This window comes from Neovison vison, chromosome X (assembly GCF_020171115.1).
Source record: "Neovison vison isolate M4711 chromosome X, ASM_NN_V1, whole genome shotgun sequence".
Lineage (NCBI taxonomy): Eukaryota > Metazoa > Chordata > Mammalia > Carnivora > Mustelidae > Neogale > Neogale vison.
This window is the reverse complement of record NC_058105.1, coordinates 70,201,984-70,218,528: the sequence shown is the minus strand read 5'-3', so window position 1 is coordinate 70,218,528 and position 16,545 is coordinate 70,201,984. Positions and strand designations below refer to the sequence as shown.

At 49.0% G+C, this 16,545-nt stretch overlaps 1 protein-coding gene across 1 annotated transcript; it reads right to left on the bottom strand.

The window, feature by feature from the left end:
• Nucleotides 1–11,781: 11,781 nt before the first annotated feature.
• On the bottom strand, nucleotides 11,782–16,492 carry RTL5 (retrotransposon Gag like 5). The gene is made up of 2 exons (XM_044235752.1): nucleotides 12,838–16,492; nucleotides 11,782–12,383 (listed from the first exon to the last, which is right to left on the bottom strand). The coding sequence occupies exon 1, from the start codon at nucleotides 16,170–16,172 to the stop codon at nucleotides 14,487–14,489; it is 1,686 nt and encodes a 561-aa protein (XP_044091687.1). The 5' UTR covers nucleotides 16,173–16,492; the 3' UTR covers nucleotides 11,782–12,383; nucleotides 12,838–14,486.
• Between the last annotated feature and the right edge of the window lie 53 nt (nucleotides 16,493–16,545).

Below are 16,545 nucleotides of genomic sequence, written 5' to 3'. Positions count from 1 at the left end.
CCCTGCTTGTGCTTGCTCTCTCTCTCTCTCTCTCTCACTCTCTCAAATAAATAAAATCTTTTTAAAAAAAACCACAAAACTTAAAAACCATGCAATTGAAAAACACTCCTAGAGGACGCAAGATACAGGACAGCCATACCTGGGTCCCCATCTCTACCCAGGGACAAGCGGGCAGTTCTGGGCTCATCAGGTCAAGTCCGAGCAAAGCACAAGGTCCCTCAGGGTTAAAAGGGAAGAGATGGGAGCCAAAGTCTGGTCCAACTGAGAAACCTCAATAACAATACCAAGGATTAGGGTGCCTGGTTGGCTCAGCTGGTTAAGCGTCTGACTTCTGCTCGGGTCGTGATCTCGGGGTCCTGGGATCAAGCCCCATGTCGGGCTCTTGCTCAGTGGGGAGTCTGCTTCTCCCTCTGCCCCTCTCCCTGCTCATGCTCTCTCGCTCTCTCTATCTCTCTCAAATAAATAAAATCTTAACCAAAAAAAGTACCAAGGATGGTTGGCCCCAGGGAGGATGCTGAGAGTTGGGCATGAGGACTAGGCAATGGACTCATCCTCAGGAAGGGAGAAAGAGGCCAGCTGAGAACCAGCATGGTCCTGGAAGCTATGAGACAGCTATGGAAAAGTCTCAACATTCGATGAGAACTTCAATGGGATCTTCGTCTCTAAAAGAACTGAGTACAGCTAGCCGGCAGGGTCCGTATCTCCACCTTGCCACCTACATATCTCTAGGTATCAGAGGGCTCCTGAATGGGCTGTAAAATCCTGCCATAGATCCAGGAGAGCTGGCTTCAAGATCACGATCCAGGTCAGGTTATTGGGGTGAGTGTGTGGTAAGGCTAAAGCTCCATCCAGGTATGCCACTCTCACCCCATTTTCCTCTTTTATTTTTTATTTATTTGTTAAAAGATTTTATTTATTTATTTGATACAGAGAGAGGGAACACAGGCAGGGGGAGTGGGAAAAGGAGAAGCAGGCTTCCCGCTGAGCAGGGAGTTAGATGCGGGACTCGATCCCAGGACCCTGGGATCGTGACCTGAGCCAAAGGCCCCCCAGGTGCCCCTCATTTTCCTCTTTTAAACTAGAACAAAGACACTCCAGGAAGAGTCTACTAAGATCTGACTATGGTGCTTGTCTCTACAGAGTGTTTCCTTGCAGCCCAGGAAACAGTTTACTTTTCAATGGTAGCCCACATACTGATACATGGTCACTGTGGAATATTCTGTGACACACTAGAATTTCTGCAGTGTATCACAAAGCTTCCCTGATCTCATGTCGTGGCCTTTGTTTTGGTGCTTGAGTATGATACCATGGTATATTTCTGACTTTCCAAATTTCTTTTCTGTATTGATCTTTATTTTTTAAATTTATTTATTTATTAGAGAGAGAGAGAGAGAAGCATGAGCAGGGGAAGGAGAGCATGAGCAGAGGGAGAGGGAGAAGTAGACTCCCGTGGTGAGCAGGAACCCCGACACGAGGCTCGATCCTAGGACCCTGAGATCATGACCTGAGCCAAAGGCAGATGCTTAACCAACTGAGCCACCTGGGCTGTAATGAGCCTTATTGAGACCTAGTGCATGCATATACCATACTATCAGCCCACTTAAAATGTACAGTTCCATGGGTTTTAGTATATGTAAAGAGTTGTGTGGCCATCACTACAATTTTAGAATATTTTCAGCATCCTGGAAAGAAATGCTGTACCCCATTTCCCGCCAACCCCTTCCCTAGCCCTAGGCAACCACACTGATCCATTCTCTCTCTCTCTCTCTTTCTCTCTCTCTCTCTGGATTTGCTTATCTTAGACCTTGCTTATCTTAGACCTGTCATATAAATGGAATCATCCACTATGGGGCATAATGTGATTGACTTCTTTCACGTGACCTGTTTTCAAGGTTCATCCTTGTTGTAGCATGCATCAGTCCCTCATTCCTTTTTATGGCTGATAACCTTCCATGGTATGGCTACACCATATAATGGCATCTTGTCTATTTCTCCATTCACTAGTTGAGGCACATTTAGGTCGCTTCTACTTTTTGGCTATTCTAAACAATGCAGCTGTGACCATTTGGGTACACATTTTTGCATGTGTGTTTTCATTTCTCTTGGGTATATGCCTAGGAGTGGAAGTGCTGGGTCTTGGGACAATTCCATATTCAAATACATCGGGGAACTGACATTTTCCAAAGCAACCGCACCATGTCACATCCCCACCAGCAATGTGAGAGAGTACCAGTGTCTCCACGTCCTCATCAACATCAGTCTGACTCTTTGATTCTAGCCATCACAGCGGGCGTGAAGTGGGATCGTGTTGTGCTTCTTGTTTGCATTTTCTGAATGACTGCCAATGTTGATCATCTTTTTATTTGTTTGTGGGCCATTTGTAAATCTTCGGAGAAACCTCCTTTGCCCATTTTTTAATTGGGCTCTTTGTCTTTTTATTATTGCTTTGTAAGCTGTGTTTATATGCTCTAGATACAAGTCTCTATGTCATTCTGTAGGTTGTCCTTTTGCGTTTTTCTTGGTGTTGTTTGTAACACAATTTTGTTAAATTTTGATGAGTTCCAATTTATCTATTATTTTCTTTTGTTGCTTGTGCTATTAGTGTCATATCAATGAAATCATTGCCTAATTTGGGGTCTCAAAGATTTACATGTATATTTCCTTCTAAGTTTTATAATTTTAGCTGTCACGTATAAGTCTTTGATCCATTTTGAGTTTAATTTTGTATGAGTGTGAATAAACTTCAACTTCATTCTTTTGTGTGGGGAAATCCAGTTGTCACAGCACCACTTGTTGAAAAGACAGTTCTTTCTTCTTTGAATGGACTTGATACCCTTGTCAAAAACCAATTGGCAATAGATGTGTAAGTTTATTTCTGGACTCTCAATTGTGTTTCATTGATCTATATGTCCATCCTTATGCTATTAACACACCAGTTGGATTACTGTAGTTTGTATAACTTTATTTATTTATTTTTAAAGATTTTATTTATTTATTTGACAGAGAGAGAGGGAGATCACAAGTAGGCAGAGAGGCAGGCAGAGAGAGAGGGAAGCAGGCTCACTGCTGAGCAGAGGGCCCTAAATGGGGCTTGATCCCAGGACCCTGGGATCATGACCTGAGCCGAAGGCAAAGGCTTAACCCACTGAGCCACCCAGGTGCTCCTGTATAACTTTATTTAAAGATTTTATTTATTTATTTGACAGACAGAGATCACAAGTAGGCAGAGAGGCAGGCAGAAAGAGAGTGTGGGAGAAGCAGGCTCCCCACTGAGCAGAGAGCCCTAAGTGGGGCTTGATCCTAGGACCCTGGGATCATGACCTGAGCCGAAGGCAAAGGCTTTAACCTACTGAGCCACCCAGGCACCCCAAGTTCCATCTGTATAACATTTTGAAATCAGGAAGTGTGGGAGTCCTCCAACTTTGTTCTTTTTCAAGATTATATTGGCCATCCTGGGCCCCTTGGATTTCATATAAATTTTGGTATCATCTTGTCGATTTCTACAAAGCATCTAGCTGGACTTCTGATAGGGATTTTATTGACTCTGTGGATCATTTGGGGGAGTATTGCCATCTTAACAATATTAAGGATTTCCACCCATGACAATGGGATATCTTTCCACTTGTTTCAGTCTTCCTTAATCTCTTTCAACATGTTTTGTAAGTTTTCAGTGTACGAGTCTTGTACCCCTTTTGTTTAATTTATTCTAAGTGTTTTATTCTTTTGATGATATCTTAAATAATTTTCCTAATTTATTTCAGATTGTTTATTGCAAATGTATAGCAATAAAAATTTTTATATTGTGGGTTGGCTGTGTGGCACAGTCGCTTTTAAGTGTCTGACTCTTGGCTTTAGCTTAGGCTGTGATCTAAGTATGGTGAGATCAAGCCCTGCATGGGGATCCATGCTCAGCATGGAGTCTGCTTATGACTCTCTCTCTCCCTCTCCCTCTGCCCCAGCCCCCTGTGCTCGCTCTCTCTCTCTCAAATAAATAAATAAAATCATTAAAAAATTTATATTGACTTCATATCCTGTAACCTTGTTGAACACAGTTATTAACTCTGTCTTCTAGCAGATTCTTTAGGATTTCTATATATAAGATCATGTCATCTGTGCAGATAATTTATTTCTTTCTTTGCAATCTTCCCAATGCCTTCTCATTCTTTTTCTTATCAAGTTGCTCTAGCTATAACCTCCAGTACCATATTGAGTAGAAGTGGTGAGAGTGGACACCCTTGTCTTATTCCTGATTTTGGAGGGGAAGAGCTTCTAGGGTTTCACCATTATGATGCTATTGTGGGTTTTTCATAGATGCTTTTTGTCAGTTTGAGGAAGTTCCTTTCTATTACTAATGTGTTGAGTGTTTTGGTTTTCTTTTTTCATTTTTATCATAAAAGGGTGTTGGATTTTGTCAAATCCCTTTTCTCTGTCTATTGAGGTAATTATGTTTCTGTTTTTTATTGTACTGATATGCTGTATTTCATCAATTGATTTTCAGATGTTATTGCTTTCCTGGGATAAATCATATTGGCCATGGTTTATGATCTTCTTTATCTATTGCTAGATTTGGTTTGCTAGTGTTTTGTTGAAGAATTTTGTGGTCATATTTATAAGAGATATTGGTCTGTAGTTTTCATTTCCTGTGATGTTTTTGTCCAGTTTGGGTATCAGGGTAACATTGACCTCATAATGAGTTGAGAAGTGTTAGACTATGAATGAGTTTGTGAAGAATTGATGTTAATTCTTCTTTCAGTTTTTGGTAGACTTCACAAAAGAAGTCATATGTATCTGAACTTTTCTTTGAAGGTAGTTTTTTTTTTTAGATTTTATTTATTTATTGAGAGAGAGAGAGAGAGAGTGAGCAGTCACAAGACAGTCACAAGTAGACTCCACGCTGAATATGAAGCCCTACAGGGGCCACGATCTCAAAACCCTGGGATCACGACCTGAGCTGAAATCAAGAGTCAGAGGCTTAACCGACTGAACTACCCAGGTACCCTTCTTTGTGGGTAGTTTTTTTTTTTTAAGATTTTGTTTATTTGAGAGAGAGAGAGAGACAGAGTATGAGAGAGAGATCATGAGCAGGAGGGAAGGGCAGAGGGAGAAGCAGACTCCTTACTGAGCAGGGACCCTGGGATCATGACCTGAGCTGAAGGCAGCTACTTAACTGACTGAGCCACTCAAGGAACATTTTGTGGGTAGTTTTGATTACTAATTCAAGCTCTTTACTTATTATAGATTTATTTGGAATTTCTATTTATTCTTCAGGCATTTTCAATAGTTGTTGTCTTTCTAGAAATATATGCATTTCATCTAAGTTACATAATTTGTCGTACAGTTGTTCATAGTTATTCTTTAAAATCCTTTAGATTTCCAGTTTGACTGTAATGTCCCCTCTGTCATTTCCGATTTTAGTAGCTGAGGTCTTCTTTCCTTTATTCTTAGTCAATCTGGCTACCCAAAGATCTTTTGTATCTTCATTTGGTCCTCAGTCTCCTTCTGCCTTGACCAACTGAAGAACATACTCATATTTCTTTTATAGTAAATTTAAGTCTTCTTCACATTCCAGTATATGAAGCTCTCAGCCTGCCCCCTGTCCCCAAAGCATACTGTTCTATTCCCTTGAATAACTGAGGTAGATTCTTTTTTTTTTTTAAACTGGCTTCTTTATTAGCCAATGGCTGTAGTTCATAAGGCTATCATAATTTGACCCTCTCACTTTGGAAAATGAGCTGCAGCCTTTTAATGCACATGGCCATTGACCAAGTGTTGCTAATTTCTGAGTACATATCAGGGCCCAGGGAAGAGAAGAAGGCAGCAGACCCTGGCCAGCGGGGACCCCCAAGCAAGGTACTGTGAGTAGGCTTGGGGCCTGGTTTTTCTGAACAGTGCTCTCGTCGAGTCTTGAATGGGAATAGAAGCAAGTTAAAAAGGCAGAAGCCTACTGCTGTTCTGACCATTTGTCTCCTTGGCCACAGCGCCCAGGACTGTGCTGCCGTGATTGGCGTGGACTCAGCTGACAGGTGGCAAAGTCAGGAAGTCAGGGGGAAAAAAAGCATTTGGTATTTTGGGAAAGTGTCGATTCTGACTGTTGTTCTGGGATTCACGGCACAGTTCGTTGTTTTTCCCCTTCCTCTCTGTGAGCCCTAAAGCCTGGCCGGGATGCTAGGGCAGAAGAATCCATGAGCTCAGAAAATGTCTTGGGGCTTATTAAATAGCCACTGAAAGATTATTTCCAGTCTAATGAGATATCTGTGTGTGCAAGTGGGTCCAAATCATAAAATGGAACAAAACCCACCAAGATTTCACTGGTAAGGAAGTGGCCACAGATCAAGTCTTTGGGATGAGTGTGTGGTGAGCTTTAAACTCGAACCAAGTGTGACAGCCTTGGCCCCACCCTGGGCTGCTGATTTAGGACCAAGAGGAAAAGGGAGCTGCCAGACTTCATGATTTCTGTAAACACTTCTTGCAAGACACACATTGTCTTTCTGCCAGCCCGCAGCTTCTCCTCATGACTGACAGTCCAGGCATTATTTTTTCCTCTGATGTCCGAGGGCAGGGCTCCTTAACTTGAGCTCCATGCCCCTCAAAGGGCCGCGTGGAGAGAATTTAGGGGACATCTATGAACTCGGATGGGAAAACTATTTGATCTTTTTTTCCCCCACTAAGCTCAAACGGAAATTTAGCATTTCCTCAAATTTGGAGTGTGGGCAACAAGCCATAATAGTATTAGCATTATCTGTTACTTTAGTGCCGATAGAAATCACAAACATCATGTCACATTACAGTCATATCTCCAAAAAAAGCTATTTATGCTCGTCATCTCTTCGAAACTTCTACCTCTAGCCATGCCACTAACTCTTGATTTGATGCCTTATTAAAGCAGTCGTATAGCTCAACCACAATTTCTTAAAAACATTTTAGAACTGTTTCAGTATGATTGGTTTCCCTTGTAATTCCATGTATTTTATTTTATGCACCTGAACACATTCTCCTGAAGAGCGGCTTCACCAAACTGCTGAGAGAGATCTTTGACTTGAAAGAGATTAAGGCCCCTGCCCTGGATCTTGGCGCTCTCCTGCTCTGCTGGCCTCGTGTTACTGGAGGGTTCATAGCACTTGCATGCTAGTGCTATGGCATTGTGCAAGTTAGACTATCCATGCCATTTCTTTTTTTTTAAATTATTATTTATTTATTTGAGAGAGAGAGAGTGCACGAGCGCATGCGCAGGGAAGGGGGTCAGTGGGAGAGGGAGAAGCAGGCTTCCCGCTGAGCCGAGCAGGGAGCCCAATGCTGGGCTCCATTCCGGGCCCCAATCCCAGGCCCCTGGCATGATGATCTCAGCTGAAGGAAGACACTTGACCGACTGAGCCACCCAGGCGCCCCCATTTCCAAGCCATTTCTTAACCCGCCAAATGGGGACTAAGAACACTACCTACTTTAGATGGTTGTTGTAATCATTCAGTGAGATAATAAGTGGAAAGCACTTAGTCCCCAAGAAGTAATAAGTGCTAATAAGTATTAGCAATTTTTATTGTTGTTGGTTCATATCAATTATTTTGCCAGTGTATACTATTAGTATTTCTAATTTCAGAAAATGGAAATGGGAAATGAGGTGAAATAACCAACCCACGGATATCCAACAAGGAAGTGGCAGAGCCAGGGTTCAAAGGCAGATCTGTGTGATCCTCAAGGCCAGTGGAGGCTCCTCTCCACCACACCGCTGAGAGGGAGCGAGATGGGGGCCACCAATAGGTGGTCAGTTGGGAATGAACAACAAGCTTTGCAAACACTTGCTTTCTCTTACTCAACTCGTTCCAACTGTCCGCACATCCAGCTTGATTGGGATGTGGGGGAACACAGTGCTTGCCTACCCTCAGCCCTCAGCCAGAACTCTCCTAAGAGACCAGTACTCCTTCCAAAGTCTACCTCCAAGGTAGCCCCCACTTGCAAGGGGGATGAGTGCATGTTCTCACACTAAACAGCGAGCAACCTCGCAGCAACAAATCTACTTGGGATTGTGAACCAGCCTCCACTCCCAGCTGGAACTTGAGCTTCACAGAAGGGTCGGGGGCAGGGAGGCAAGGGAAGGCTCAGAAGGGCAAGAGTTTGTGTGGGAAGCGAAGGCAGCTTTGTGGCAGAGGTGGGCTTTGAGCTGAGAAGATAGCCAGTTGGAGTGGGGCCAGGAGTGCTGATGAATTCTTAAGGCAGAGAGTATACAGCGTGCAAAGTCCCGGAGGCATGAAAGGGCCTGGTACATAAGGAAAGAAGAGAGTGTAACTCAGGATGTCTGGAGTTTGAACTGAATGTAAGAGGGAAGAATGATGCCATGGGTAGTTTACGACCAAGCAATGAAGAGTGCCGGAATCAGATCCCCAAGTCTTCCAATAGAGGAAGGAGATCCCTTGAAAAGTTTTTGAATAGGAGCACCAGGACCAGATTTGTGTGTTCAAAGAACCATGCCCACCCACCCCTGAAGTGTATGGGAAGGTGGATTGATTAGAAGTGGGTAGAGACTACTAGAAGTTGGTGAGACTGGCTGGGAGGCTACCTCAGTAATCCAAGTGAGAAATGAGGAGAGGCTGCACTGTGGGAGAGAAGTCTGGAACTTCTGGACATTCTCTCTGGTTCTTGTGTCCATGGTTAAGTGGTGAGAAACAGGTAGAACTGCAATTGCTGGGGGGCACTTGCCCTCCTCATGTTTGGTTTGTGTGTTTGTTGGGGGGGGTCTCATGAAACAGGGCTTCCTTAGAACAGAGGACAATTGCCATGAATTCACACTCTGACACCTTCCCCTTGAGCCTCTTTCTCCTGTTAACAGCCCACAGCAAGAGCAAAATAAAAAATCAGGACCCTACTTTCTGGCACCGCTGTCTCAGGGGAATCGCTGAGGTGAGGCCTCTTCTCCCCCCCCACCCCCGCTTGGGGTGACAGGCAGGAAGGGGCGAGAGGACGTCAGGAGCAAGTCAGAGCCTGAGCTCTGTCAAAGGAAATATCCACCCTCCCGGAGCTTTTCAGCAGACTGTTTTCTTCCAAGTACGTCCCACTGTTACCATGACAACTGAGATCCCTGGGCTTTGTGTTTCTGTGTCTATTGAATCCCCAGGGAGAAGTGGCCTGCTGAGCTTTCTCTCCTCTCCTCAGGATACAGGAAGTGCTAGCCAGAGGTGGAGCCTCCCAGCCCCATTTAGGGGGTAATCTCTTGCTTCCTTAATGCCCGTCATACCTGGGGAGAGGCCAAGGCTCCACACGAGTCAGTTCTGGTGGTCAATGTTAAAGGCTTAGGCTCCAGTGAACCAGATTTCTCAAGGCTCGAATTCTGCATCCATCCTACAGCACATCTCTTTCAAATGTGCAGTCTGAGGTCACCTGAGTGACTTAGTGGGTAGAGCGTCTGGTTTCTGCTCAGGTCATGATCCCAGGGTCCTGGGATCAAGCCCCGCATCGGGGGCTCTCTGCTCTCCCCTTCCTCCTGTTTGTGCGCTCCTTCTCTCTCTCTCAAATGAACAAATAAATAAAATCTTTAAAAAAAAATACAATCTCCAGAAGGGCGAGCTCACACCAGACCATGGCACACGCTGGGGGACTGTTGCACAAATATTTCGTGATCACTTACTATGGGCTAGTACAGGATCTCCAGGCTGGTTTCTGCTCCAGGGAGCTCTAAGAGAAGGCTCAAAACCAAACTGGCCATTAAATGTTGCCTGGGATAGTTGTCCCCAAGGCTCTTTTCTGCAGGAGGCTAGGCATTACCATTACATTAACATTGCCTAGGGAGCTTTTTAGAAATAGAAATTCCTAGAGATTCTGATTCCATCACTGAGGGCATGAGTGAGTGGAGGGTAGAGGTGAAGAGTTCTGGGTATCCAGCCGCTGGAGCTCACAGTCCAAGTCAAATGAGTGACCTTGAGCTGCCATTTCCTCATAGAATGAATGATGGAACAGTGGGGCCTGCTTTACAGGCAGCAAGATGCTCTCTGCCTTCTTCCACACCTTGGCAACAGGGTTTTTAAAAATTTTAATCCAGCAGCCCATTTATTCACTCAAGCTATGCATCAAGCTAGGTTTGAGATCCTACTGTGTACCCAGACTTGTGCTGGGCACAAGGGACCCCTCAGTCACTAGACAAATGAGGAAGCTGTGGCCTGAATAGGAATGGGATTCATGCAAGTCCCAAAATGAGTCCGTGGCAGGGCCGATAAGGAATCCTGGGCTCTTTCCCCTACACTCACAGGGCTTGTGGCTGCAGGGGTATGGAGCAAGTCTTCCCCTATTCTTATTTCCCCCCACCTGCTCTGATGGGCCACGACACAATCTGGGCTCACCTATCCCTACTTGTGATGGCATGAGAAATTCTGGGGGTGCTAGAGACCTTATCTGGCCCCCTGAGGCTGAATGGGCAGCCCCAGGGCTGACTGAGGCAGCCCAGGGTGCCACAGCCCTGTCTCTCCCCCAGAAGGGGCAGTCAGCCACACACTCACACATACTGCCTTATAGTCAGCACCTTACTCTGCAGAACTTTCCCTGCTGGGCAGAGCTCGCCACCCAGCTGGTTCTCGCAGAGGCCCCCTAGAGACAGTGCCCCGATGCATAGATCTGGCTGCTTTGGCAAAGACCCAGTGTCCAGTCAGGTTGAGACCTGAGCTCCTCAGCGTGCTTCCTTGGAATCAGCATGGCGTTATTAGAGGTGAGAAGGTATGGTTTTGGGAGTCACAGAGGCCCAAGTCCCTGCATGGAACCTAATATCGCTGAGATTCAGATCCTTCAGCTCTCAAAGAAGACACATTAACCTGCTGTACTGGCTTGTGGGAATGAAATGAGATTTGTTGTCGAAAGTGCCTGCTACATGCTGGCTCCTCGCTCCCTCCATGCCTTCCTCTGTCTTAAAGGGGCGAAGCAGATGTGCTTCTGAAACAGGGCTTTGTTTCTCACTGTGCTCTGAAAGCAGGGGAGGCCGTGGGACCGAGAGAGTGGAGGCAAAGAGCTCTGACTAATGGGCGGCTGTGGAGCTATGGGAAGGCCACTAGCCCCTATAAACCTTGGGCCTGTGACTGCCCCCCTCTAAGCCTTTGTTCCCTCATCTGTAGGAGGAAAAGACAGCGGTTGTGAGGTGCCCGGTGTTAACACTGGTACCTGGGAGGGGGCTTAGTAACATTCCCACCCACTGTCCCAGGGCTGGGTGTGGGGGAATTCCAATTCATAGCTGGGAAACCTTAGCAAATCCAAGAAGGGGATTCAGTTTCTTCTGACCCCAGAGTCTTGGAGGAGCAGTGAAATCTTGCTGGGAGGGAGGGTCTGTGTGTGAACTGCTCTGGGCAAGCGGATTCAAGAATCGGCAGCCGCCAGCCCGGTTATGTCCGGTAGCACCACCTAGTGCCCCAAAGTGGAAGGGCCCCCCCGCCTCACTGGCCCTGGCCTCCCACCCTCCCTTCAATGTCGCACGCCTGTGTGTGCGTGCGTGTGCATGTGCATGTGTGCGTGTGTGTGTGTGCTGGCGGCCAGGAGAGGTGCCATTATAGGGTGATAGGACCAGGGGAGAACTAATGCTATTTTACAAGATAACTAGTCTTTTTACCTCCCTCCCTCCCAACAACTGCCATCCCCAAGTGCGCAGGACTCTCTGCAGGTCCCTGGGGCCTGGCTGGGCCTTAGCTTCCTCATCTGAAGACTGCAAGGCTTCGGGCTAGGGCTGATTCAGGCAAGGTGCCTGGGAAATGATCTCTGATGCCTACTAAGTGCCCACCTATGTCTGTTTGCTCAATAATCCGGAGAGACACGGTCTTTACACACCCTTTATATTTTTATTGAGGAGAAAGCTTTAGCATACAGAACAATTTCTTATCTTCACAACACAGTAATGCAACAATAACACAATAACGATAACACATTTGTTTCAAACGGGTTTCCTCCCGAGTCTCTGGGAATCCTTGGGCTGCCTTTGTACCCCTGCATGCATTTCCCTCCCCACCCCCACCCCCCACCCCACCCTTCTTTCAACCCAAGAAAGCACCCAAAGCCCATAGTTCCTCTTACAGCTCTTGTGGCTGTTACGTCACAACAAATATTAAAGATCTAGGAAAGGTGGGGCAAGAGGGTTAAAGGGAAGCCCAAGGCCCCCTGCCACCAAAGGGCCAGAAACCAGCTCACTGCTCATCAGCTCTTTCCCTGGCTGAGGCTACAGGGGCTCAGGGTGAGAGGCACCACGGGAACAGCAGGGCCTATGCCGAAAGGGTCCCTGGAGGTAGGGGTGCAAGGCACCTGTCCTTTGCACTTCTCCGGCAGGGATGCAGGCAGCAGGCCCAGCGCATCGACTGTCAGCAAACAGGATCCACAGCCTAGAAGGATAGCCGTTCCCATTCTGGAACTCTCTCCTGAGGAAACAGCTGAAAAACAGACAAAATTTTCTTTACACGGTTGTTGACTCCTATACTGGCAGGAATGGAGAAAACCAGGCAATTAAAACGTCCAACAAATTAGGAGACTGCTTAAATAAATTATTCAGTATGCATGACTGCATAGGTGGCAGCCATTTTAAATCCTGCTGATCAAGAGCTTACAGCATGATCTCAGCTTTGAAAAGACAGAGGGAGAACATGCTAGAAAGGCATCAAAGTGTTAACAGCACTTGCGTTCGTGTGGCCAGATTCTGAATGCCTGGGGGTGTTCGGTCCTTAACAGTTTTCTCTATTTTCCAAAATTTCTGTTATGATTATCTGTTACATTTCCTCCTTGGAGGAGAGGAAAGCCTTTTTAAAAGGCAGCAACAGGTTCTAGGAACCCGGCTCCCTGAATTCCCCAGGCTGCCAAGGGTGTTATAAAGCAAAAAGGGCTTCTTACCTCCTACTGACGAATAGAGACCTCACCAGAAACCAGCCGGAGGACTGGGTTTCTCTGTGACTCCTCTTCCTCCAGCTCCTTCCGCTTGTCTCCAGGCTCAAAATCTTAAGGCTGTGCTGAGGTTCTATGTCAGACTCCAGTGAGGAACAGAAGCATAATTTACTCTGTTTTCTTCCCTCAGGCCACAGACACTGTGGCTGCACTCGCCCAGCTGCCAGGCACTGCGCACGAAGCTCAGTGCTAAGGGCAGTTCAGGCCAGCAGTGGATCTGGCTGGTATTCTGGGTCCAGAGTGACATAGTATTTATTTTTCACTGCTGAAGCAGTGTTTTCTGGACCCAAGAGAAGCAGCAGGATTCTTGGCGGTGGGGGGGCGCTGGGTTTGTACCCAGAAGTCCTAGGAGTTACTAGGAGGCAGTCACCCTCTTAAGCCTCATTGTCTACTCAAAGCCCGGCACCTGGCCATGGCTTGGCCCCCATGTGAGAAACAGGAGGACGTCCCAGCTGCAAGGCTGGAGACAGAACCTTCCTCTCTCCTCTCAGAACCAAGGAATCCTTGAAGTCGAAGTTAAAGAGCAGGCCTCAGGCCCTCTCTCTCTCTTTGGCAGTCCAGGAAAGAAAGGCCAGTTGGGCCTCCTCTGGTACCTCAAGGATGGTGAGTCTCCTGCAAAGACCTTTGGCTGGGGGCTGCAGTCCAAGGCCTGGTCAGGGAAGGAGACCACTGTCCCTAAGGAAAGAGTCACTCCCTACAATTTCAAGCTGAGTTGTTGCTGCTGCTTCGTCCTCCTCCTCCTTCCATCCTCCTCTCCCCACTCCTCCCCCGCCCCTCCTCCACCCTTTGGGCAACATGGAGAGAAGGGTTAGAGCCTGTAACCTTGGGCTCTGTCTCCTGGGGATGCCTGGGAAGGCAGTGTGGTAAGAGGAGAGGGTCCCAGACTTGGTGAGTGGGTCCAAGGGCCCTGATACAGGAGTCTGTAGGGAGGAGGAACCAGCTTGCTGGGTCAGTCAAGAGCAGATCTCGGCCATGTTGTCCATTTGACATATGGTTTTGTGCATGCTCACTGGGCTGGATGTAGGGTTCTCTTCAGGGCCCTTCTGCGGGACGGGGGACTTGAAGCCAGCATCGGCTTTTCGTACGTCTCTTGATACCATCCTGCTCTCCTTCAATTATATTGTAAGTGGCCTCAGTGGCTTTAGGAGTTCGCTTTAGCGAACTGGGGGCAGTTCAGTGAGGCATTGGGTGAAGTCCTGGTGAGCCAGTCCGAGGATAAAACCGTAGAACACAGGGTGAATAAACGCAGGAGAGGTGAGGGTTAGGACAACTAGAGGGGTATTACAAGAGGGTGACCAGTTCTTTTATGGGAACAGGCCCAGAACCCTGCTCTCTAGCTTGTTGCAAGACTGAGCAGAGTGTGCTCCAAGAGGACAGCTATTGGTGACCCCTTCTTTCTCAGGTGGCCTTGCTTGGACACGGGTCCCTCTCTGGTCATGGCTGCAAGACGAACTGGAGTTCTGCAGGTCTTCTGTGGGCTCTACAGGTCTGGAACTCCCTCAAGTACTGGTCAGCAAATAGGGCAGGTGTGGCAGCGATAGCAGGGGCAGGGGACGCTGTCGAAGGGTGTGTTCTGCACGGCGAGCTCGCCCTGGCGCTCACACGCGAATTCGGCCACGTGCGGCCCGGTGGCCCCCCTGTCGGGGAGTGAGGCGGAACAGCACAGGCGGGCGTCTTCGAACTTGGCGTTGCCCCAGGCGACCTGCGCGGCGAATCAGCGGGGGCGAGCTGTAGAACGGCGAATTAGTGCCCGGAAGGCCCTCCAGAAGCGGGACGCGATTCTGGTTCCTCCTCCGGCTGGGCTGAATGATGGGAGGCGATGCGTCTAGGAAATTCTCATGGTAGTAGCCAGTGGTCTGAGATGAAGCATGGGCGACAGTTGGCTCCATCTCCATCATCTCATCCATGTCATCGTCTTGGGTCTCATCCTCGGACTCCGGTTCTGGCTCCTGGTCCCCATCCTGGTCGGCGTCGGGGTCTGGCTGCGGGACCGGGCACACAAAATCGCCCTTATTCTCTTCATCCTTGACTGTCTCCACGTCCACCTCCTCGTCCACCTCCTCGTCCTCTTCGTCCTCCTCCTCTTCCTTCTCTTCCAGTTTCTTTCTCATCTCCTCCATCTGCTTCTTCCGCATCTCTTCCTGCTTCTTCCTCCTCTCCTCCTCCTCCCTTGTCTCCTCCTGAACAGCTCTCACGCGCCTCCGCTGCTCCCTGTCGTAAAGCCTGCGCTTGCGTGTCTCTTCATCTTCGTCACTGTGGAAATCTTCATCATCAGTGTCTGCGTTGGGGTCCGCAGCGAAAGGGAAGAAGATGTTGCGGACCCCGGGGAGTGGGATTGGCTTGGGCACGCGCACTTTTCTTTCTATTTCCACGCATTCGAGAATCAGCTCGTCCAGGTCGGCCATTTCAGTTGACCATAAGAGCTCCTTGCGGAAGAATTCCGACAGGCCTTTAAGGAATTGGTTTTGAAGGCGGCAGTCATCCCAAGACAAGAACTGGGCCAGGAACTGAAAAGCATCTGCATAGCTGCCTAGGGTACAGTGCCCCTGCTTGAGCTTGCGGATGGCCTTTTTAGCCACGCTTGGGGGGATGGGGCCGCAGAATTCCTTGCGGATCTCATCCAGGAAGCGTGGGAAGTTGGCACGCAGGGGGCTTCCCTCCCGAGTGACAGAGATGGCCCAGTTCTTGGCTTGGCCAGCGAAAAAGGTGATCAGAAAGGCCACCCGCTCAGCGCCCCCGGGGAAATGATCCTCGTGGTCCGCTATAAAGGTCTCTAGCTTCATCAGGAACTCGGCCAGGTAGACCGGGTCGCCCGAGAAGGGCTCTAACTCCGGCCGCTCCAGAGGCGGCAGAGGAGGCTGCGCGGGCTGCTCCTTGGCTGGGGGCGGGGGCAGCGCCGGCGGGGGCGGAATGGCCCGCGGGGGAGGGTCGACGGGCGCGTCTGAGGTACCGCAATCTTGGATCACGCTAATCAACAGCTCGTCAGAGGCGTACTCGGGCTCTGCGCGAGGGGGAGGCCAACACAGGAAAGGCAGATCCCCCTCGGGAACTGCGTCGATCTCGCTGAGCGGGAAGTCAAAGTTCTCCTCGGCAAGGACGGGCACCACCGGCACTGGCCAGCGGATGTAGCTCGACACATTGCCCCGCAAGGAATTAACCTCGGCTAGGGCTCTGCCGAGCTGAAGGCCCAAATTGGCATTCTCCCCGCGAAGGGCATTTAATTCTTCTCGCAGGGCCACGTTCGCCATGCGCAGGCTGTTTAGATTTCCTGCGGCCTCGGACATTAGGAGTAGCTCAGGGGCCCTGGGTCTGAGGGCGGGGGCGCGGGTGGGGGTGGGGAGCTGGAGGCCGCTACAGGAGGCTGAAATGCCGCGGTGGGGCGCGTGCGGGGGGAGGGGACCGAAGTGTCGCGGCTGGGCGCGGGAGAGGCCGAGCCACACCCACTGGGGCGAGCACGGAGGGTGGGCGCTCGGGCCGGAGGGCCCAGCGGCTCAGCCCGGGGCGCTTTACCTCGTCCCGGTGATCAGAGAGGGCGGGCGGCGGCGGGAGCCGGGAGGCGCTGAGGACGCGGGCGGTAGGCAGCAGGCGGCAGGCGGCAGGCGGCGGCGGGGCGGGCGGAGGCTGGCGGAGCAGGAGGGAGTGGACTGCGGCAGGATC

Excerpts from the sequence above, each read along its gene's own strand:
- RTL5 (XM_044235752.1), bottom strand. The coding sequence starts at position 16,172 with ATGTCCGAGGCCGCAGGAAATCTAAACAGCCTGCGCATGGCGAACGTG.